The sequence below is a fragment of the Microtus oregoni genome, unplaced genomic scaffold, assembly GCF_018167655.1.
Source record: "Microtus oregoni isolate MIOR12 unplaced genomic scaffold, Mior012 000011F_ref0000422, whole genome shotgun sequence".
Classification (NCBI taxonomy): Eukaryota; Metazoa; Chordata; class Mammalia; order Rodentia; family Cricetidae; genus Microtus; species Microtus oregoni.
This window is the reverse complement of record NW_024543070.1, coordinates 28747930-28772212: the sequence shown is the minus strand read 5'-3', so window position 1 is coordinate 28772212 and position 24283 is coordinate 28747930. Positions and strand designations below refer to the sequence as shown.

The window sequence follows — 24283 nt, the reverse complement described above, 5'->3', positions numbered from 1 at the left end:
GGCTTTTTTTATGTGGGTCCTAGGGATTGAAGCCTTCTCCTCAGTCTCCTTGCTCTTCACTTGCACTGTCTTTCACTCTCCTTCTGTCATAGTGCTCAGATTGGGCGCACTGTCTCAGTACTTGCCATAACCGCTGATTAGAACTGTGTAGAGTGTCCCTTTATTCCTGGGGACAGGTTGGACCCTTTCAGCTGATTTGTGTGATGGTGTGGGGAGCAGAAGTTAGTTTCTTCACCCAGTGATCATAGCTGCAGTACTCACAGCCATGCCTGTTTTCCTTCCCAGTCCCGGTGTTGTCGTGTGGTGCTGATGACTGCAAAGTTCACATAGCTGTTCAACGGGATGGCCAGGTAACTAATGTTTTTTATTAAGAAACTAGAATTGTGTTTTGCTTAGCAATGCATCTTAATGTAGAAATTTTAAAATAGTTGCAAAATTCCAGCTGTTCAGTGTTTTCAGTGCTGTTCTATCTTGTGAACGTTTAAACGGCTTGAAGATAGTGACTAGGCCAACTAGTCACTGAGGTATCACATACCTCACTGACCCTCTTCTTCCTAGTTTCAGAAAGTGCTTTCTCTCATTGGACATGATGACTGGATAAGAGGAGCAGAGTGGGCAACCTTTGGTCAGTATGAGATTTTACTAGAAGTGTGCATGGCAGGGACAGATTTGTTTTCTTTGTGTTACATTGTCTACTGTCCCAGTCAGAAAAGAGACTTAAGTTGCTAAGCATGCATCTGGAGATTAGAAGACAGCACTGGGGAGCAGGAACAGGGTTTCCTTTCAAATCCCAAGATCACACTCACTGAGGCTCGGTGGCAGGTACCATTGCCCACTGAGCCATCATTTCTCTGGCTCAGAAAAGGGGATTCTTAACTCTTGTTAGCTATTGATTGGGTGGTGAAGAATGGAGTAAACTGATATTTACAAGATGACAGTACTTGTCTTATTTGTATGTAGATGTTCTTGAAGAATTCTTTCTAGAACTTTGTGGCCTTGCTATAGAGAACCACCTGTTGTTATATACATATTTATTAACATTGTGTATATATTTTTGCTAATGCCATTAAAAATGAATTCCAGCCAAATAAATGAAGGATAAGGAAGCAAAGTCTAATATTTTTGGATCTAGAAATATACACATCATAGATGAAAAAGTCTTATACCTAAATTTACTACATAACACTGTTTTAAAAAGTAATGTATTTTCTAAATAGGTAGTGACCTTTTCCTAGCGAGCTGTTCACAGGATTGCATGATAAGAATATGGAGACTGTATAGGAAACCACCGCTTTTGAAAAATGAAGGAAACTTAAGAACTGTGAGAATGAAGGAAAGTACTTTCACTGTACGACATGGAGGTGGGTAACAGTGACGTGTTTGTTGTGACATACTCAGCTCTGCTAGCTGTTTTATTTGTCTGGGTCTCCACACATCTGTGTGAAGGTTAGTCTTTTATTTTTATGTGAGATCTATTATTTTTCATGTTTGAAACCCTTCTATAAACTGTGTTAGTCAGGTCTTTTTAACTGTTGAACGTTATGCCTACTGTTTACCAGTGACTTAATCTGTGAGATGTTGCAAGCATAGCCTCGGAAGACCTAAAAGCCTAGTGTGGATTCTGGTCCTGTGGAGTACGTTCATAAGAGACAAGCTAAATTCTTTCTTTACATTTGAGTGTCATATGTAATCCAGATTTTCTTATAATGTTGTAATAGACTGGCTTGCCACTCATAGATCCTATTGGAGATATAGCTAGGCCAAAATATGAAAGTTTTCATTTCTTTGTTTTTAAAGCCTGTAATATGAATTTAGCTTTCTTTATTCATTTATGCTAAATTTTTTAAAAAGTTGATAGTTATCAAGTAAATAAACAAGGAGGCTGACTCTCCTGCTTGTGTTACTTATTTGTTTGGTTTTTTGTTTTTCTGTTTACTTAACACAGGGTATCATGTATTCCAGGTTGGCCTCCTTGACTCTTGAACCTCCTCCTCCTTATACCTTCTAGATGTTGTTGTATTGGAGAACTGCACCACATTGTCCTGTTAATGTCAAACTGGCTGTGCTGGACACACTCATTCTCTCAACTGAGTTAAAGCCCCAGCCCTTGGTTTTGCTTTAATACTACTTTTTTTTTTTTTTTTTGCGGGGGCGGGGAGGGTGTATGTATTTTCAGTTGTGCTGGAAATTAACTCAGGGTTTGCGTGTGCTAGGCAATAGTGACTGAACTACACTCGCAGGCCTGATTTTTGAGCTGATATAAATTGTATGTGTGATGTTTCAAAATGTAAATGTGTGGTTTTGCTTTTTAATCGCTATGTAACAGCCTTTTCAGGAATATTTCAAATAGTAAAATATATTCTTTAATATTTACTCATGCCCACATAGAGAAAAATGTAGGGGAAAATTCATTTTTAGCTCTTTTTTTAGTGGGTGAGGTTAATGAAGTTTAGAATTCTTGTTCTTTTTGCTGAATCTGGATTATTATGTTTTGTTCTAATTTCTTGCCATTACACAACAGATTTGATTCTGCAAGTGTTCCTTTTAAAAGAGCTGTGAGGAAAGGGTGTCTGTCGCTTCTGTTGTAGATACTAGCATCACGTGTGCAATGGCCCTGGAGACCCTGCTGGCTGGACATGAGAACTGGGTAAACGCAGTTCATTGGCAGCCTCCATTCTACAAAGGTAGGAGGGAAGTAGAGAGCTCTTGCTTCCAGGATTAAATGTAACCGTGTTTTACTTATAAACAGTATTACAGCTGACTGGAGGATTGCTTTGGGTATACCTGAAGTTCATGAACGTGAGGCGTTTGTAAGCTGGCCTGTGTAATTACCGTACCGACAGCAGCTCCACTGAAACTTGTACTCAGGCAGGCTGACCAGTTGTGTTTCTTTAAAGTTCCTAAGTGATTCCATACTGGACCCTCACTCTTGGAAGTGTGGAAGTGGTGATAATGGGAGATGGTATTTGTGAGAAACACCTTTCCCTTGTTTCTTTTGCCTTTAACCTCTGTCTCTGGAGGGGCAGGGTTACCCTCAGACTGCTGCTAGTATACGGCTAGTTCTTGTCCTTAGGAACAGGAGTCATTGATGCGCAGATGACCACCGACCACCGCTCAGCTCTTGGGTTGAACACATTTGCCACAGTGTCTTCATCATTTTATCTTTTGTAGCCAGCTCCAATGTATGCCATCTAGCCTTGTCTAGTGATTTCTCTCTTCCCAGCCCATCCCCTCTCCATCTCCTGACCCATGTGCTCTGTTGTCATTAACAGATGCCTGTACCTGCTTTCTCCCAGCTCTGTAGCTGAGGGCAAACAAGCTGTGCGATTTACTGTTTCCTTTCTAGCAGCTCAAGTTTAGTTCAAAACTAAAAAAAAAATATTGGTGAGTATGATGGTACACACATGTAATCTCACCACTAGAGAGGCTGGGGAAAGGGGATTGTGAGTTTGTAACCAGGCTGAACTACATAGTAAAGTCCCATTTCAGTAGAAAAGAAAGAGGTGAGCATGGTAATATATAGTGGTAATTCTAGCCGTCAGGAGTCTGAGATAGGAGGATTACAAGATCAAGGCTAATCCATCTTGAATAACAACACCTTATTTCAAATACACACATGTATACACAAAATAAAAAGGAAGAAAGACTATACACTCATTTTTGCTCATTTGAAGCTGTGTTTCTACCAGTAAAAATAAGAAAAAGAGGGACTTGAGAGAGCTATTTGACACCTTCTTTGGATTTTAAGGGTGCTTGCACTTATACACATAGACACATAATTAAAAATCTTTAAGTAAATAAAGAAGAGGAAGCCTTTTTTTTGACTGAGCACTTACACCAAGACCAAGTCAAAGATAGAGAAAGTCAAAGTGGAATCACTAATTTCACATTTCCATGCTCGAATGAAGCTCTTTGTTTGGCCTTCAAAGAAAGAGGTGGGGAGTCGGTATCAGAGGCTGGAGGGATGGATCAGTTCTTAGAGTACCCCCTGCTCTTACAGAGACCCGAGCTGGTTCCCAGGACCCATGTCAGGCAGTTCATAAAGACTTGTAATTCCGGGGAATCTAATGCTCTTTAATGACCTCTGCATGCACAGCATAAATCTGCCCATACAGGTGAGCAGATGCCCTCACACATACATCTATAATACATAGTTAAAATGTTCAGAAAGGGCCTGGAGAGATGGCTTTTGCAGAGGACCCGGACAGTCCCCAGCACCCATGTCAGTTCACTATCAACTGTTAACTCCCAACTATAGAGGGATCAGACACCACTGTACATACTCACATAGAGATGTAAATACAGACATAATTCAAAATAGTAAAACAAATTTATGTTTAAAAATATATATTACTTAAAATTTTTGTATTAGAAAACCTCCAGCTTTTCTGTAGTTCAAGAACTTTGAAGCTTTCCTCCATTCTTCTGTAGAGACACAGTGCTAAGTTCAATGCCTGTCAGACCTAGGCATGTTTATTGAACTTGAATTTCATGTTTATGTAGTGATGGACACCATTGTTGTCATTGACAAAACTTAGTACTGATATGTACACACCATTTTTCATTATACATGTACATATTTAGACATATAAATATGTTGGTTCATGTTGCTAGCTTATTACTCTATAATACTCCATTGTCTGAATCTATCACAACTTGTTTATGTTAAAGGTAGATCTTATGGCTGTTTGTACAGTTTTGGAGACTGGTTCCTGGGCTGGTCTTGACCTTAAAGCAGTTGTGCTTTAAGTGCTGAGGTTATAGGTGTGGGTTCTCACATCTGGATTTGCACACCTTTGCTGTTGCCATCAGTGCTATGCGCCTTTCTGTTTTGTTCAGTCAGACTCAGACTCCGCTTGTTGATGGTTTTTGCTCTGTAGATGGTATTCTGCAGCAGCCAGTGAGACTGCTGTCTGCCTCCATGGACAAGACCATGATTCTCTGGGCTCCAGATGAAGAGTCAGGGATTTGGCTAGAACAGGTAAGGTGTGGATATTTAAGCAATACAAAATGGAGCTTTTTAAAGTCAGTATATCCACCCCAAATCTATATTCCTAGAGCTGTAAATTTTCTCTCTTTGTATACATTAAATGAGCTATAACTTCGTCTCTGGACTGCTTCTCTAGTGTGAGAATTGGACCTGTTGATTGATAACTGTTTTTCTGTTCTTGTGTAGGTTCGAGTAGGTGAAGTAGGTGGAAATACCCTGGGGTTTTATGATTGCCAGTTTGGAGAGAATGGGACCATGATCATCGCGCATGCATTCCATGGAGCACTGCACCTTTGGAAGCAGAGTACAGTAAACCCAGTATGAGCATATGGACTCCTTGCTGACTTGTGCTTTCCCAGTAGACACATTTAAGCAGAGATGACTTCCCTTTCTAAAGATAGGTTGTGGTATTTAAACCAAGTTAGAAGTTTGGGCTTTTCTAGGAAGGAAAATGCAGAGTTGTCCAGTAGTGTGACAGTACTGAATGATGCCCAGATGTTATTCATGTGGGACTGAAATGTGGCTCTGTGGCATTAGTCTAGTTTATGTGAGACCCTGGGTTGTCTGCCCTTACCTCCCATTGTGTCCAGATGAAAGTCAGTCTGAATGCTACCTAAGTTTTAAATTTAATAAGTAAATTAAATAAGAGTATTGAGTGAAATGTGACTTGGATATTTTGAGTGTGTATCAGATAGCTTCCTTTTAAAAATATATTTTACATATTTTTATTTTGTGTATGTGTTGGTGTATAAGTGTAAAGGGTAGAAGACAACATAGACACAACTTTCTCCTTATACCATGTGGGTCTTGGGGATGAAGTTTAGGTCATCAGGCTTTGTGACCAGTGTCCCTATTTGTTGAGTCATCTCACTAACCTAGTAGCTTCCTTTCTAAAGTACATATTCATGGATTTGCATCACTTTTAGTTTATGGCCTTTGAAATAATCACCTCTGAGGTTTTAACTTCTTGTTTTATTGAAGACTTAGTCTTACGGCCTTCATTTGAACTTAGCCTTTAAGATTATTTCCACAGTTAAAACAACCAATAAATCTATGACAATGTTAGTTTAGAACAATTTTTTTAAGGTGAATTCTGTTTCCTTAACTCAGACTCTTTGAGGGTGTTTGCAGAAGGAAAACACTAGATGAGGGAGAAGGCCCCCAAATCTGAAAACAATTTCACTGTGCTTATGCATAGTATTTACCATGTGTGGGGTAGAGAGTTGATTTTTTTTCTTTTTTTTTTTTCTTTTTTTTTTTTGGTTTTTCAAGACAGGGTTTCTCTGCGGCTTTGGAGCCTGTCCTGGAACTAGCTCTGTAGACCAGGCTGGTCTCGAACTCACAGAGATCCGCCTGCCTCTGCCTCCCGAGTGCTGGGATTAAAGGCGTGCGCCACCATCACCCCGCGAGAGTTGATTTTTTTCAAGTGGGCTTTTTTTTTTTTTTTAGAACAGTGGTAGATTGACCACAAACTGAGCCTGAAGCAGAGTGCCTGCATACCCCAGACCCAGTGCTCATGGGCTTCACTGACTATCAGCAGCCCACACCGAGTGCTCCATTTATTTACAATCAGGATTAATTATTTCAAGATTTATTTTTTAGGTGTTTGTGTGTGGGTATGTGCATGTGAATACAGGTGCCCAGAATAGAGACCAGAAGAGGGTGCTAGATTCCTTGGAACTGGAGCTGTAGGCAGATGTGAATTGACTGCCATGGGCTGGGAACCGAATTTGGGTAGTCTGGAAGAGCAGTGCACGCTCCTAACCACCGAGCCGTCTTCCTAACCCTTCAAGATTGATTTTTATTTATTTTTCAAAGATTTATTTTGTATGTGTGAATGAACATATGCTCAGTGTATGTGCAAGTGCTCACACTTGTCTGTGCACAGAAGCCAGGAGAGGGTCAGATTCTTTGAGAGCTGGAGTTGTAGGCATTTGCAGGATGCTTGGCTTGCTCCATGGGTGCTGAGATCTGAACTCTAGTCTTCATGATTCTTCAGCAAGCACTCTTAACCACCGAGCCGTCTCTCCAGCCCAGGGCTGTTTTTTATGAGCAAGTAGAGAGTTGCTACAGGAGACTGTACTAGTAATCCCAAAGTGCTGTCTGTGAACTGCAGCTTGTTGTAATCACTCCTTAGAGCTTAGCTTTAGAACCTGTATAACTTAGTTTAATTATTTATAGAACAAGTATGGTAGTTCATACCTATAATTCCAGCACTTGGAGACAGATATAAAAATAACAAGAATTCCTTGCCAGCCTCTGGTGTGCAGAGCAGAGTTTGGGACCAGTCTGTGTTACATGAGACCCTGTTTCAATATAATAGAAGAAAAAGTATTATTGACTATATCATTAGGCTTGGCTTTAAACGACCTGTTAGTTGCATAATCAATTTCATTTCCTCTCTTAGTTTTATTCCCTGTTTAGTTTATTAAGAAAGGCTCTGGGGACAGGTACATGGCACACCCTATTATTACCTGTATACATGGTTGCTGTTGTGAGCTGAATAGGTGGACCAATTTGATGTCGTTCATTTTTCTGTCCTTTATATCCATAAATCCTTTAACTTTTGTTTTGCTTTGCTTTGTTTTGTTTTGTTTTCAGACAGGGTCTCTCTATGTAGCTCTGGCTGTCCTGGAGCTCACATATAGACTAGGCTGATGTCACAGAGCTCTGACTGCCTTTGCTTCCCTAGTGCTGGTTTTAGGGTGTTTGGTACCACACCTGATTCAGTTTTTTAACTTAATATAGAAACCCTTTAGGTCCACACTCAAATTTAGTCTCATTTTACTCAATATTCTTTCTTCATTATGGAGTTTAATAAATACTCAGCAATCATGTAGCATATGCTATCACTGCATACTTCATGAGTATAAACTCAATTCTAATACATTTGTGTGGTGGTCACTTTTATTTACCTGTTTTGCAGAAGAGTTGATAGACAGGTAGTATCAGGCTGTCTTGACTGCTAGGAAATTTGCCATAAACACTGTTTCAAAGGATGTGGTTGATTGGGAAACAATCAGCTCCTTTGATTTTATGATCTTGTCTTGAATATTTAGTTTTACAGCTTTCCTCTTGATGGTCCTTGTTTATCTTGGTATATGTTATCATTTTTATTGCAGAGACAGTGGGTTCCAGGCATTGTCATTTCAGGACACTTTAGTGGTGTCCAAGACCTAATATGGGATCCAGAGGGAGAATTCATTATCACCACTAGTACTGATCAAACAACTCGCCTTTTTGCTCCATGGAAGAGACGAGGCTATCAGGTAAGATGCTTTCCTGCTTAACTCAAGACCTTCTTTCCATTTGAAATCTCATATGGAGCAGTCTCCTCAGCTCTTGAAAAGGACTGATTTTGAATCATTTTTATTTTATCTATTGTGTTTTAACTTCAGGAGACTTGGCATGAGATTGCAAGGCCTCAGATACATGGTTATGACCTGAAATGTTTAGCGATGATTGATCGGTTTCAGTTTGTGTCTGGAGCAGATGAAAAAGTTCTTCGTGTTTTTTCTGCTCCTCGGAATTTTGTGGAAAATTTTTGTACCATTTCAGGGCAGTCACTGAATTATATGCTTTGCGATGTGAGTATTCCTCTAAATTTTTTATTTCGATCTTTTTCTTTCAAATTTAAAAAAGTTTGCTTCAGGCTGTAGATGTAGCATACAGGTAGGAAAGAAGTCATATCACATGTGTCTGGTTTGATAGACTTACATGAATTGTCGCATGTAATGATGTAAATATTAAACACAGGCTAGAGAGATGGCTCAGCAGTTAAGAGCATTTGCTGTTCTTGCAGAGGACCTGAGTTTGGTTTTCAGCACCCACAATAGCTTAAGCATATTCCTGGCTTACTCATATCTTAAATTAACCCATTTCTATTAACCTGTGTATCTTCACATGGCTGTGGCTTACGGGGTTAAGTTCCATCCAGTGTTTGTCTCCGGCAGGGGCTACATGGCTTCTCACTGACTCCGCCTTTTTTCTCCCAACATTCAGTTTAGTTTTCCCTCCTAGCTCTATTCTGCTAAGCCACTGGCCAAAACAGATTTATTCATTAACCAATAAAAGCAACACATAGACAGAAGGACTTCCCACACCATCTAGCCTTAATGAAAATGTTTTGATAGGACTTCATTTATATTACAAGTACATTTTTATTTTTGTTTATTTATACCTGCTTTTTGCATAAGATTTGGGCTACTTTCAAATATATGTGAATTTTGTTCTAGAATACAGATTGTATTTCTTAGCATGTATATGGCCCATGGTTCTAGCATTGAAGAAAACAAATAGCATGGATTATAAGATGATAAAGTAGGTGATGTATGCCTTTAATCTCAGCACTTGGAAGTCAGAGGCTGGCAGTGTGTATGAGTTCAAGGCTAGCCTGGTCTTTATAGTGAGTTCTAGATCAGCCAAGGCTGCATAACTGTCTTAAAAATTCAAATAAATAGTGAGTAATAAATAATAAAGTACTGGAAATGAAGTGGGAAGACAGTTGACTATAGAGAATGGTTCTCTTGCACATAGTGTCTGTGTATACTTTATTACTAGGAGTTGGGTCACAGGTAAAAGGTAGAAGAGAAGGAGAACCAGCAAGCAAGGGAAGGCCAGAGCTGTTGGGGCTCAAGTCAAGAGGGAATGAGAGTTGAAGGCAAGTGTGCAAGGCTTTAGGTGGCAGGTACAGTTCATATTGTGCTGTTGAAAGAATGCGATGAAAAGCATTTTGTAACCAAGAGTATTGTGTGGGAGCCCAGAGATTAAGAGGGGGAAGCCAGGAGCAGTGTGGGAAGGGCAGGAGAGAGCAGAGTGGTGGGAAATGAAGTTCAGCTTTATTTGGCAGCACCTCATGCCTCAGCTTTCTCAGTCGCTGAAGGCAGTTGCTTCTCTTCTGCTTGCTCCTGCTATTGCTGAGCAGTTGGAACAAGATCCAGAGGGAGCTCAGACTAGAGCAGGTCCAGGATCTGACCAGCTCTAGGAAAGGAACGAAGTGGGGTTTTCTGGGATTCCAGGAAAAGTTTAGCTCCAGACACATTTGATCCTGTGTGCTAGAGCACAGGTGCCCTGTGGCTTCCAGTGGTTCTCACTGATTTTGACTGCTTGGTATTTGATATTGACTGTTGTTGGGTAAGCATCAGGCTTGCTTCTCACTGCCCTTCTCTACAGTGTAGAGTATCATGCAGCACCTCACTCCCAGGTAGCCATTCTCAGACATTTGCTATTTTAAATTCCTATCATTCATGAGTCTAGTTCCAGCCTGTGTGTTAAAGTTGAATTGGTAAGCACTCAGCATATGGTTGAATACCATTTTTGATAGTTAGAGAATGGCTCACATGTGAGTGCAGGATCTAGGCAGAGTATTGTTTCTTCAGATCATACTTCACGAAGTTATAAAGTAGCTTTAAGTTATGTACATATGTCTAATAAAAATGACATGACCTTGCTTTTTTGAGCAACATCCTTGTTTCAGGGACATCCCTTGAGGCCTTCTTGGTGGGTGGAGTTTGACCTTGCATTTCAGCCAGGTGGCTGGGTGGCTTACCTGGTAGAGGTGGGATGGTGGGTAGAGCCTGTCTGTTGGAGAGGGGTTGTTGGAAGTGGCACCTGCCAGTTCAGGAGTTGGAAAGATGGCAGACAGCCACACAAATCAGGCTCGAAACATTCTCCGCATTTATGAACATCACTTTTTTTGTGGTACTTGAGGTATCAGTAACTTTTGGTGTCTGTAATGTACATATTGTGCTTTTCATTCTAGGAAAACAATGAACTTCCAGAAGGAGCCACTGTTCCTGCTTTGGGGCTGTCAAACAAAGCTGTCTTTGAGGGTAAGGATTTAGTCTCGAAAATTATTGAATTTACTTAAGATTTAGTTACAGATTTCCATGCACCCATTGCTTCTTTAGGCCTGTTCTAACATTTTGTAGTAACTGCTCTGTTCACATGTGGCCCACTGGCACAGGTGCAGTTTTCACCAGGACTTCACAGAGCACTCCAAGATTGTAAGCAATTTGAAGGGTCAGTTATATATGCCAGAAAACTTGGAAATACCTAGGTAAAAGCAAATGGACAGAATCCTTATGGAATTCATTCCTGCTTTAAGAGCTAGTTAGGAAAATACTGAAGTAGAAAAGCCTTTGCAGTCTCATGGACAGAGCTCTGAAATACACTATTTGGAAGGGCGGCTCCTCTCTGATATGTGGCTTTGAGACATTGTCGTGACAACTCCATTCATGATGTCCGTGTTTCTCTAAACTAGGAGACTTGGTCACTCAGAATTCTGATGAGGAGGAGCTCTTAACTAGCCCTGCCTTTGGGTATCCTGAAGTGATTTTTCAGCCTGCTATCCTTTCTGGTAAGACATGACGAGCAGACAAGCTACGCACAGTCTGTACTCTGTCGCTGTGTGCCTATTTTATTTTCTTGTGCTTTTATTTTCTATTTGGCTAAAATTGGAAAAAGACAATTGTATTAAAAATTTATTGTAGAATTAAAATTGTATTGCAGAGCCTCCCACTGAGGATCACCTTCTGCAGAACACCTTGTGGCCTGAAGTTCAGAAACTGTAAGTGAAGCTGTGGTTTTAGAGTCATAGCTTGAGGGTCCCTTTAGGACTTGACTTTCTCTTCCCCTTCCTCCTACCTACATTTACCTCCTTCCCAATAGAGTTTCATGGGGTGAGAATCAAATCTCACATGGATTTGTTTTTCTTCTTTATGTTGGTTTTTATTATGTTTATTAGTTGGTTGGTGTTAATTTCCCAGGTAGAGAAGTGTAATATATTATGTGCTTTTGTTTGTTATTCAACCAGTTGGTTTTTTCTTTGTTGGTTCCCATCAGCATCTTTTCATGGTTGTTTGTTGGACTGGCGGACATTAGACATGAAAACCTATGTGTTAATCTGATCATTTTGATGAGTTACATTACCTTTGGAAGCTAAGGTTTTTCTTTGGTTTCTTACTTTTCCCCTAAATAGTTGCCTAGGTAAAACGTGATGTTCTTTAAGTAGTTGTGTGTTAGGTCAAGGGAATGGTCCTTTTCACTTTGAAATTTTTTGCAATGTAAGAATAAATACATTGCTAATTCAGAAGGCATGTTTTCTCCTTAAATTACAGGTATGGACACGGCTTTGAGATAGTTTGTGTTACTTGTAACAATTCTAAGACTCTGCTTGCCTCTGCTTGTAAGGTAGGACATTTATGGTGTCTGTGTATGTTTTACTCGGTCATGGGTATTTGGGGTCATTAACTTTTGGTAAATATGGCAGATATAGGCAATAGTCCACATGAAATGAGCCTTCCAGGTTACATTGCCTGAACCTTTTTTCTTATGTTCTCTTTTCCTCTTCTCTCTTTAAAAACATGTGATTAAATAGATTTTAAATCTATTTTAGCTACTCATTTATTCTTAGAGTTGATCCTTGAACAGTTTGGGTCTTGGGGTGCTGATCCCTATGCTCACACTAAAAAAAATGCATATGACCTGACCAGTGATTAACCACTGAAGAAAATGTCCTCTGCAGCCAGTTAAGCAGGCCAGGTCTTTTCCTCACAGGAGTATGCAGTGACTGCAACAGCATGCTCCTTGTGTTGTCATAAGGAACTTTGGAGACAGTTCTCTAGTATCTGTTTGCATGTTTCAGATCTCATGCTGTCCTCAGTCTGGGCTCCTGCAGTGTATGAAGGGTGCCTTGGAGAACCTCCAGAACAGTGGTCAGGGCTCATATTGGCCAGGGCATCACGTCTACACCAAGCTGTAGAATAAAGAACATGTGATTGAGGCCCTGTGCAGGGCCAGTTCAGGTTCCAAAGAACTGAGGCTTCCCCAAGTTTAGTGCAGATGATCTTTGTAATCATTACAGCTTGAATGGAAAGGCATCCTGGCAGCCGGGAGCAAAGGAATACCACACAGTCATACGACACAGCAAATGTCACACAGAGATTTATTGGGAAAAAACAGGAGGGTGGCTGCCTCAATTTGGGTGAGAAACAGCAGCAAACTGAACAGGATACAGAACTTATACAGAGTTTCTTGGGAAGGGGTGGAACTTTTCAGGGTGGAGATTGGTGGGGTTTCATGTTCTGTAGAATGGGGGCAGGGTCCATCAGTAAGATAGAAGCTAGCTTACAGTTTGGTCAGTCAGGCCATTTTCATACTAGCAAGGAGCTTGGCGGCATATAGACAGACTTGCTGTTGGTGGAGAATCTTGGAGTTCTGCATCCGGATCCATAAGTAGTAGTAAAAGAAGACACTGGGACTGGCATGGGTCCCTGAAACCTCAAAGCTCAGCCCAGTAATACTGTTCCCCTGACAAGGAAGCTCAGCCCAGTAATACTGTTCCCCTGACAAGGCCTCGCCTCCTAATTTCTTTCAGATAGTGCCATTTCCTGGTGACCCATTCAAATTTGTGAGCCTATGGGGGTCATTCTCATTCAAACCAGCACACTATGTGTGAATTCTTTAATGGGTGCTAAGTAAGGCTGTTTAAGTTATACAGTTATCCCTTAGGATCTTTTCAGTAGCACAGGATCACCAGTGATACTGTTTTTTCTATTGTTGTGATAAAAACCATGACCCAAGGCTATTCTAGAAGGAAGGGTTTATGTAAGCTTACAGTTCCAGAGGGTAAGAGTCCATCACTATCATAGTGGATAAGTGTGTCAGCAGGTAGGCATGGTGGTCAAACAGCTAAGACCTGAGAGTTCACATATCAGACCATGAGTTGGAAGCAGAGAAATGGGGAGAGCCTTTTGAAACCTCAGAACTTTCCTTGCCTCCCTAGTCACTGAAGACCAAGTAGTCAAATGTCCAGACTATAAGGGGCATCTCATTCAAACCACCATGCCATCTTTTTATTCTTTCTACTGGCAATACCTTTCCTTCCCCAATCCCTTTGTGTCTGTGTCTGTGTGTAACTTCTCGAAGTACAACAAAGTGCACCTAGATTTGTCTGCATCTTTCTTCTGTCTCACAGCACTGTGGCCAGTCCTCATAACCTAGAAACTAGATTTCCAAAATAAGGCATTCATTCCACAGATTTTAATATCTTGTATTTTTATTCAGTTAAAAATACTTTTGCAGGGGCTGGAGAAATGGCTCAGTGGTTAAGAGCACTGACTGCTCTTCCAGAGGACCCGGGTTCAATTCCCAGCACCCACATGGCAGCTCACAACTGTCTGAAGATCCGGTTGCAGGGGATCTGACACCTCACACCAATGCACATAAAATAAAGTTAAATAAAACCATAAAAAATATTTAAAAAAAAATACTTTTGCAGGGGCTGGAGAGATGGCTCAGATGTTAAGAGCACTGACTGCTCTTCCAGAGGTCCTGAGTTCAATTCCCAGCAACCACATGGTGGCTCACAGCCATCTGTAATGAGATCTGGTGCCCTCTTCTGGCCAGCAAGCATACAGACAGACAGAACACTGTATATATAATAAATAAATAAATAAATAATAAATAAATAAATAAATCTTTAAAAAAAAATACTTTTGCAGTGGCAAAAAAAATACAGGCAGAGGCAGGCGGATCTCTGAGTTCAAGGCCAACCTGGTCTACAGAGCGAATTCCAGGACAGCCAGGTCTATACAGAGTGACACTGTCTCAAAAAAATTAAAAAAAAAAAAAAAACCCAAACCAAGAAATTTTGCAGCCGGGCGATGGTGGCGCATGCCTTTAATCCCAGCACTCGGGAGGCAGAGGCAGGCAGATCTCTGTGAGTTCGAGACCAGCCTGGTCTACAAGAGCTAGTTCCAGGACAGGCTCCAAAGCCGCAGAGAAACCCTGTCTCGAAAAACCAAAAAAGAAAAAAAAAAAGAAAGAAATTTTGCAACCTTTGACCTCTTGGCTATTTTTAAATGTATTCTAAAGTTTCCATAAACAAAGTATTTTCTAGGTATTTTTTCTGATCTGGGTTGAAAAGAGTGGTCTGTTGATAGCATCTTGGTGACTCTTAGTCACTGGCTAATTGAGGACGGCATTGTGATCGTCATGCTCTCAGCTTTAAGAATTTGTAGGATTTGAGGTCTCTGACCATACTTAGGGTATTTGCCTTTTTCTTTCAGTTTATACTTTGGGTTTTGAAGCTCCATTGATTGATTTGTTTGTAAATAGTTAACAGTGACTTCCTCTTCGTTTGTCTTACTTTTTATTGTGGGGTGACCCTCTTTCCAGTAAACTGACTCCTTGTTCACCAGACTGCGGAGAGACTTCTAAATTGTTAACCACGCACGTAGTACACACGTGTCCTGTTGTTATTAAAAGTTCTAACATTCTCATTACGCAGGGTCCTTGGAGGCTTTTGTGGAGACACATAGATAATACATTAAAATAGAGCCACAGAAACACCATACTATTTTTGATGTGTTGTTTTAGTTTGTTTCGGCTTCCATGTTGTTACTGTCTAATCTCTGTCCTGCAGGCAGCTCAGAAGGAACATGCAGTTATCATTCTTTGGAGCACAGCGTCTTGGAAACAAGTGCAGAGTCTTGCTTACCACACGCTGACTGTCACGCAAATGGCCTTCTCACCTGATGACAAGTTCTTACTGGCTGTTTCCAGAGATCGAACCTGGTCATTGTGGAAGAGGCAGGATGTGGCTTCACCTGAATTCGGTAAAACAGCCTGTGTGGCAAGGGTATCACTAAGACTGTCACGTCCATTTTGTCCACATTTAGCAGCTGTGAGATCAACAGAAAGGTAACAGGGCGGAGACAGTCTCCTAACTGGGAGGGCTCAATGCTCTTGGACGACTGGGGAGCACTCGGCTTTCCTTGTCAGATTCTATTTAAGCCTTTTTTTCCCTTTTAAGATTTATTTCTTTATAATTTATTTGTGTGTATGTGTGAGGTGGGGGGCAGACAGACCATTCCTCATGATAATGTGAAAGTGATAGGCCCAAGGTACAGACTGTATTGCAGATTTTGAATCTAGATCTTCTGAGCATGTGATGTAGTGTGGACCCACAGCTGTCGTGATGAAAGCCACTACTCCACAGCCGCCTTGTGTGAGCTGTGATGTGCAATGGACTAATGTATTAGATGCATTTTTGACTTAACAGTATTTTCATTCATGATTGATTGTCAGGGTGCAAAGCCACTGTAAGTCCAGCGCATTTGTTTTTCTTTGACATCACTAGTGATTTCCTAACTTGCAGCACTTCATTTTAAAAGTTGAACTGCTGGACCACTGAGGTGGCTCAGCAGGTAAAGGCACCAAGCCTGAGGACCAAGTTCAGTCATTGGAATGAACATGTGGAAGAGAGAGCCGAGCACTACAAGCTGTTCTGACATGCACTCGTGTATGCTTGTACACACATGACTATACACACCCACTAAATAAATAACAAATGTTAAAAAGAAGCACAAAAAAATGTTCAAGTGCTGTAGGTGATGCAGGTGTTAATTTGTTATATCATCTTGGATTATGAATTGATAAGTTTATTCTCTTCATAAGCAGTTACATATTCCATATAAAGTGTTGTATGGAGGGGCCGCGTTTTTGTCCTGGCCGCCCAGCTTGAAATAACCACACAGAAACTGTATTAATTAAATTACTGCTTGGCCCATTAGCTCTAGCCTCTTATTGGCTAGCTCTCACATCTTGATTTAACCCATTTTTATTAATCTGTTTATCTCCACATGGCAGTGGTTTACCGGGAAAGATTCTAACCAGTGACTTTCTCAGGCGGAGGATCCATGGCTTCTCCCTCACTCTGCTTTCTTCCTCCAAGAATTCAGTTCTGTCTTTTCCACCTACCTAAGTTCTGGCCTATCAGGCCAAGACAGTTTTTTTATTCATTAACTAGTACAAGCAACACATAGAAAGAAGGACCTCCTACACCAATCAAGGTTGCCATTAGGCCTTTTGCTTAAATAGTAATGAAAAAAATATGTCTTCCCTCCTCTCTTTACAGTATTTTCCCCTTAATATGAAAATCTGGCTACTTCATGTGTACAGTTAAATCACCCCAGATTTCTTTTTAGCATTATAAATTAGCCTTCAGTTAAATGCCTGAAAGATTTTTGTTGTCAATCACCAGAGAGGGAGGAGACATGAGCCTCGTGCACATAGCCTTTCTTTAGGGGTGGGTTCCTGGCCTCTGCTTCAGAGTGAGTGTAGCTTGGGTGAAGTGCATTGTGGGTGAGCGCAGTGTGGATGAAGTGGCCCCGGAGTTGATATTGGTGGAGTTGGTGTTGGCACCCAGACAGACCTTGCCGCTGGTTAGAAGAGGAGCTGCTTGTCCTGATTGGGTGTAATGTATGTGGGTTTTTCCTTTTTTTCAGACCCATTTTTCAGTCTCTTTGCATTCACCAACAAAATCACTTCTGTGCATAGTAGAATCATCTGGTCTTGTGATTGGAGTCCCGATAGCAAGTATTTCTTCACTGGAAGTCGAGATAAAAAGGTATTTTTTTTTTCAATAAAAGATAAAATAATACTTTTTAAATGTTTTTGCAGGGTTTTTTGGCATTGACTGATTTGTGTGTATGTGAGCTGTATGTTTTTCCCCACTCCCCTTTCTCCCTTCTCCCCTTTCATCCCCACCCTCACCCACAAGCTAGGCGCTGGTGCTGTACGCCTTTAATCCTAGCACTTGGGAGGAAGAGGCAGGTGGATCTCTGAGATCTACAGTTATGCTTAAAAGCACATTATTCTGCCTTTCTGATATGTTTACAGATTAGTTCATGACTTCCCCATTATATATGTACATTGAAAGGGTTTTCCTTGCTAAACTCTACAAGTATATTTCTCTGAAACATGGAGAGAAGACCTTTCGGTCAGTTTGTTTCATCAGATAGCCTCAGCACAAAAGAAGGGATGGATCAGCTCTTGGTTAAGAGTGGGAACCGGGAGAATGGGGTGGGGAGACATTTGCTGAAGACACCATTTCTCATTTTCTGATCAATGCTTTTATAAGAATGAGCTTTTTTTTTGTGGCTGTTGAGACAGCTCCAGCAATGCTCTCTACCTCATCAGTGCTGGGTTCAGATACAGCGCCTTTTTGTTTGGATTTTATTTTTAATACATGCACTGGGAATCAAACATGGGTTCTCATATCTGTGTGGCAAGCCTTCAGAGACTGAGCTGTCTCCCCAGCTCCCATTTTCCAGTAGTAAAGGTTACGACCTTTTAATGCAGTGATGGAAGAGGGGCAGAATATGGCCGAAGCTTGGAAAACTCAGAATAAGTTAGGTAGCCCTCTGTGTTTGGATCCACCCTTTTCCTTGTTTGACAACTGCCCTTAGCTCCTGCTTGTCCCTCTAGTTTTGTGCTTTAAAATATTGTCTTAGGGGCTGGAGAGATGGCTCAGCAGTTAAGAGCACTGGCTGGTCTTCCAGAGATCCTGAGTTCAATTCCTGGCAACCACATGGTGGCTCACAGCCATCTGTGATGAGGTCTGGCGCCCTCTTCTGGCCTGCAGGCACACATGCAGACAGAGCACTGTGTACCTGATAAATAGATCTTTCAAATTAAAATAAAAGACTGTCTTTTCTGAGTTTCCTAGTCCAGGGCAGGTAGAATGGTGTAGTGTTTTTTCCATCACCCTCCTCTTTCTAGTGATAACTGAAAGGCCTGGTGACACCCAGGTTAAAAGTCAGTGTGGGCTTGCCATAGTCGTTCTCCCGGACTGACTGTTCCCATCCCCGTGTTGAGAATGCATCCCTTGCTGGGTGTGCAGGGAAGCAGGTGCTGTCTGCCTAGCTCTCAGGGATTGAGTGACTAAAACAGACCTGTTATACTTGCTGCAGTTTCAGAAATGTGTGCGTCTCAAGGCCTGTGCTCAGAATCATGCTTTAGTCCTGCATTTGCAGCTTGTCCTTTTGCTTCTTTTTCCATTTCTTCGTGGCCAGACACTCTTGAGCCCTGGGCTCTTGGGGAAGTCTCATTTTTTATGCAGAGTATTGTCAAAGTTCTGTCCTCCTAATAGCCAAATTGACTGCCTGAGCTTTAGGTAGTATAGGAGACTGGTTTCCTCTCCAATAAATGTGTTCCAAGTTCCAAGGGTGGCTTCTGTAGCCAGGACATGATGGCCAGGATTTCACTGCATTGGAACCATGTTGTGTATTACAGAACATACCAGATAACACTCTGCTCTCAGGGTACACTTCTGTAGCTGAGGTCTGAACTGTGTCTGCCACACCGTGACTTCTCTGTGATACATAAAAACTAGAGCAGATAGTTTTCATCATCTTTTGGGGTTTAAATGCACCACTAGAGAAAGCTTCACAATGTAATCTGTTCTAGGTGGTCGTCTGGGGCGAGTGTAATTCCAACAGTGACCGCACGGAGCACAACATTGGTCCCTGCTCTTCTGTCCTGGATATGGGCAGTTCTGTGACAGCTGTCAGTGTCTGCCCTGTGCTGAGCCTACCCCACAGGTCAGTTTCTTCAGATTTGGTTGTTCAGTAGTATCTCAGTTTTTTTTTTTGGTTTGTGGACCTCCCTGCAGTGTTGCTGCTGTTTTCAAAGTGCTTATGCTTCTGATAAGAATTTTTAAATCAGGGCTGGAGAGATGGCTCAGAGGTTAAGAGCACTGACTGCTCTTCCAGAGGTCCTGAGTTCAATTCCCAGCAACCACATGGTGGCTCACAGCCATCTGTAATGAGATCTGGTGCCCTCTTCTGGCATGCAAGCATACATGGAAGGGATGTTGTGTACATAATAAATAAATCTTTAAAAAAAATATTTAAAAAAAAAAAGAATTTTTAAATCAGCCAGGAGGTGGTGCACGCCTTTAATCCCAGCACTTGGGAGGCAGAGGCAGGTGGATCTCTGAGTTTGAGGTCAGCCTGGTCTACAAAGCAAGTTCCAGGCTAGCCAGGACTACACAGAGAAACTCTGTCTTCAAAAACTAAAAAGATTTTTTCTGAATCTTAGAATTTTGCGATTAGTGGTCAGATGGGAACAGGAATGAAGGTTCTTGTTTCAGATGTGACCACCTTTCCTTCTCACAAGCAGCTTAGGAGAGCAGGCGTCGGTGCAGCCACTGGGAAAACTCTAGCGTGGGGACTTTGGAAGCTAAGGACAGGACCTTCATGCATCCTCTGCAGAGGGGAGGCTGGGGATACAGCAGAAGCAGTGTAGGTGGATGACACTGAAGAAGGACTCGGGCAGGTAGAGATGAGAGAAATTCATACTGAACCAGCCTGTCATCTCCCTCCTTTCAGATACGTGGTTGCAATCGGATTAGAGAACGGGAAGATTTGTTTATTCTCCTGGAAAAAGACCAGCCAAGAAGTCAATGACTGGACCCGGTTTATAGAGACAAATCCGAGGTATTTTCTTCCTATTCTGCTTCCATCTGATTAAATAGAAACGGGGCGGTCTTCGGTGGCATGTTTTGTGGTCATTTTCATGGAGAGCGACAGAACTCTGTCTTTACTTAGAGCTAAATAGTACCTCCTAACATGATGTTTGCTGCTATGTTGGACTCAGCGTTTAGTTTGCTCAGTAGGTTGCTGGGTTTTGTCATATTGCTTTTACAGACTTTATCCATGGCTGCCTCACTTTACCTCTCCTCTCTCCTCTTCTTTGCTGTCTAAGACGTGATCTTTTGGGCCTGGTCCTCTTCCATCTCCTACATTCTGGGATCACAGGTCTGCGCCGTCACACCCATTTTTTAATGTGCTGGGATGAGTCCAGGGCTTCATACATGTGAGGCAAGCTTTCTGCCAGCTAAACTATATCCCCAATCCTAGCAGAGGTTATTTTAATCTGCCTTTTAGTACATGTTAGTTGCCAGTGTTAATTGTTTTTAATCAATGCCTAAGCTTTCAGTAAGTCATTGATAGCTTTCTCTCTCTCTCTCTCTCTCTCTTTTTTTTTTTTTTTTTTTTTGATTTTCGAGACAGGGTTTCTCTGTAGCTTTTTGGTTCCTGTCCTGGAACTAGCTCTTGTAGACCAGGCTGGCCTCAAACTCACAGAGATCTGCCTGCCTCTGCCTCCCGAGTGCTGGGATTAAAGGTGTGCGCCACCACCTCCCGGCTCATTGATAGCTTTCTGAACTTTTCAGTCTTTCCAGTCTGTACTGTTTACACATAGTTTCAAATACTTTTTAAAGTGACAGTGTCATGGTGAGGGTGAGAGATTAGAGAGAGCAGGTCTCACTCAGCCTTGTCCTCTAGAGGAGCTTGTCTCTGTCAGTGCTCATTGAACTGTTAAAGTGCATGTTTGCTATTAGTGTTCAGCTTGCTATAAAAGGGGCAGCCGTGACAGTCCGTCTTCCCCTGACATTCTTGCTCTTACCCTCCCCTTTCCTTTACTTCCTTCTGCCCCTGGATTGGTATTCAGACTGCTACTGTGGCCCTGGTGTGGGAAGCCAGTTAGCATGGGAAGATGTGCAGAGCTCAGGGTTTTCGTTTGGCAGTTTCTTTCTTTGTTATTGTAATGATAAGGTTTATGACTTGAAAGTAGTTCTGGATTCAATACATTGTGTTATTTGGATAGCTGCTACTCTGATTACTAAATTTTAACTTTCTGCTGGTAATGCATTTCCAGAAATACAAGCAGGACTTTCAGATTGGCTTCTTAAGGACCATGTCTTATAATTAACTGGTGAATTTTGTGTTGCTAGGGATTCAACGAGAGCCTTAAACATATTAGGAAAATACTCTACCACTGAGCTGCACCCCAGCCCCTCCCACCAGATTCTTTCTTCTTCCCTCTTTGCTTCCCTCCTCCCCCTGCTCTTCATGTGGTCTGTCTGTCTTTTTGTCTTTTTTATGAGAGTCTTACTGTATACGTCTGCTTGGCCTAGAACTTGATGTATAGCCCATCCTGGACTTGAACTTGCAGCCATCTTCCTGCCTCTGATTCCCAAGTGTTGATTGAGATGAATACTTTCCTGGCCCTCAACGTCATACATTTCTGTGACTATGAGAGAGAGAGAGAGAGAGAGAGAGAGAGACAGAGACAGAGACAGAGAGACAGAGAGAGAGAGACAGAGAGAGAGACAGAGAAAGAGAGACAGAGAGAGAGAGAGAGAGTCTGTCTGTGTTTTATTAGTCTATGCTCGTCTCCTTGTACGTGTAGAGGCCTGAAAAGGTTCTCAGGTCTGCTGTTATATTTCTCTCTGCCATATTCACTTGTGATAGACTCTCTTGTCAATCTGGAGCTAGGCTGGTGGCCAGCAGTCTTCCTGTCTACTCTCCACACAGCCCTGAGGTTACAGGAGTATGTAGCTAGTCTGGCTTTTTACATGGGTCCTAGGGATTTAAATTCATGTGATCCTGTTTGCACACCGAGCCATTTCTCCAGGTCCCTCCATATCTTTTAAATGTGTGTTATGATTTAAGGAAGAAATGAAACATAAAAAATCCCACATCATTTTCTGTAAACAAGTAAGGGCTGTAAGGGTGCCCTGGTTACAACCCTGCAGGTGAGTTTCCAGTGGGGAATTTTGCAGGCATTGCTTGTTTTGACCTAATGATTTCTGTCTTGCTTGCAGTGAAGGTCACACGCTTGGTATCAGAAGGTTATCCTGGAAGAACTGTAGTAGAAACGCGAGGCGGAATGACGCAGACGCTGACTGGCTGCACTTTGCAAGCTGTGGCGAAGATCACACCGTGAAGATTTACAGGGTTAACAGATATGCACTGATTGACTTGATCACACCCTGCTAGTCCTGATATGTCTTAAAGTGTGTGTTATGTAAATAGGTCCCCTTTCTTTACCTTCGTGATTGAATGAGTTTCCCTATCTGGGCCTTAGTCCTTCCACTCTCCAATGAAGGCCGTGGACGCTTTCCCTTGTTACGTAGTACACACACACACCCATCCAGAACCTTCTCTGTGCTGTCAGAGATGGTTGGATCTACCTTTGTGCGGTCCAGATTGAGAACATTTGTTCTTTATGGCCAAATTTGTCTGATTTTGCATTATGTGGAGTCTTTAGCTCTCTGTGTCTGTTTTGTGTTGTGACAAATGCTAGAGCATGGGTACTCGGTAAAGAAAAAGGTTTGTGTAGCTAAGAGTTCTGGGATTTAAGAGCCTGGCCCTGAAATCTGCTTGGTTCTGGAGAGGGCCTTGTGGGTGGGATGACAATAATGAGAAATGTGTCTGGATTAGGGAGATCACATGATGGGACAGTGATGTGGAATTCCTCTCTGTATGCTGCGAATGTTTTATGACCATTGGTTAATAAAGAAGCTGTTTGGCCTGTGGCAGGGCAGAATATAGAGAGATGGAAAAACTAAACTGAATGAATAGAAGATGGAGTCAAGTACATACCATGTAGCTGCTGAAGAAGAAAGATGCCAGAACCTTACCTATAAGCCACAGACTTGTGGCAATATGCAGATGAATAGAAATGGGTTAACTTAAGATGTAAGCATTATTAGTTAATTAGAAGCCTGAGCTAATAGGCCAAACAGTGTTGTGATTAATATAGTTTCTGTGTGGTTATTCAGGTCTGGGCAGCCAGAAAATGTAAGCACTGTCTCAATTTACAAATGAAGCACAATTAATAAAAACTCAGAGAAATGGTTCAACCTCAAGATACAGAAAGCAAAACAACCAGTCACTGGGTCTTACCTCTACCTCAGTCCAAAATGGTGATCCCACCTTCAGGAATCTCAGAATCAGACTGTGTCTGAGAACTGTCTCCTCCTGTTTTATAATCCTCTCTAGTTCTGGGATTAAAGGCATGTACCGCCTGGTTTCTATATCAACTAGTTTGGCTACTGGGATTAAAGGTGTGTGTTACCACTGGCTGATAGTAAGACTGACCAGTAGGGCTGGGGCTGTTTTACTCTGATCTTCAGGCAAGCTTTATTTGTATAATGCCACTACAGGACAGAAAATAAAAGAGATTGCAGGAGGTACCACATCTGCTTAAAACCCTCTCACAAGAATGCTGGATCACCAGACACTAGACCTGCCTCTTCCAGGTTCCCCTACCTGTCAGTGCCACCACACTAGACAGTACGCTTCCAGTGTGTGGAGTGCAGAATCTACACTCACACCACGTCCAAAGAACCTTCTTTGGGATGCTCTTACTGGAGAGAGGAAGTAACAGAGGAGCCCAGCGTGTTCGAGTTTTACTTTTCCACTCCCTCTAAATCAGCACATCACACTGTGTGCTGTCTTGACCTCTTCCTACTGGCTACCAAGTATTCTGAAACTTGGCAGGCACTTTTAAGCTTGAGCTGTAGCTATTCTCCCTTCCTTTATTTAAAGAAAGACTTTGAGATTCTTTATAAAGCTTCAAGTATCATTTCCAGATGTAAAGCAATAAATTAGGGGCTGGACGGTGAGCGATCTGAGTTTAGATGACAGCTGATGTCCT

The 24283-nt window shown here is 41.8% G+C and overlaps 1 protein-coding gene and 1 pseudogene across 2 annotated transcripts in view; both read left to right on the top strand.

Annotated features, from left to right (window-relative positions):
- The window catches only part of LOC121453400 (elongator complex protein 2-like), a 42194-nt gene extending 18813 nt beyond the window's left edge, over nucleotides 1-23381 (top strand). The window contains exons 6-22 of one of the 2 annotated variants that reach the window (XM_041660147.1): nucleotides 286-350; nucleotides 559-625; nucleotides 1218-1361; nucleotides 2589-2684; nucleotides 4881-4981; nucleotides 5177-5308; nucleotides 8113-8259; nucleotides 8389-8577; nucleotides 10752-10821; nucleotides 11253-11348; nucleotides 11501-11558; nucleotides 12109-12181; nucleotides 15417-15609; nucleotides 17281-17402; nucleotides 19244-19377; nucleotides 20167-20274; nucleotides 22446-23381. In XM_041660147.1, coding sequence (XP_041516081.1) covers nucleotides 286-350; nucleotides 559-625; nucleotides 1218-1361; nucleotides 2589-2684; nucleotides 4881-4981; nucleotides 5177-5308; nucleotides 8113-8259; nucleotides 8389-8577; nucleotides 10752-10821; nucleotides 11253-11348; nucleotides 11501-11558; nucleotides 12109-12181; nucleotides 15417-15609; nucleotides 17281-17402; nucleotides 19244-19377; nucleotides 20167-20274; nucleotides 22446-22620 — 1970 coding nt within the window. In that variant the 3' untranslated portion in view covers nucleotides 22621-23381. The remainder of the gene's footprint in view (nucleotides 1-285; nucleotides 351-558; nucleotides 626-1217; nucleotides 1362-2588; nucleotides 2685-4880; nucleotides 4982-5176; nucleotides 5309-8112; nucleotides 8260-8388; nucleotides 8578-10751; nucleotides 10822-11252; nucleotides 11349-11500; nucleotides 11559-12108; nucleotides 12182-15416; nucleotides 15610-17280; nucleotides 17403-19243; nucleotides 19378-20166; nucleotides 20275-22445) is intronic. The other variant, XM_041660148.1, reaches the window with a different exon arrangement.
- Nucleotides 12510-12609, top strand: LOC121453742 (annotated as a pseudogene).
- Nucleotides 23382-24283: the final 902 nt, after the last annotated feature.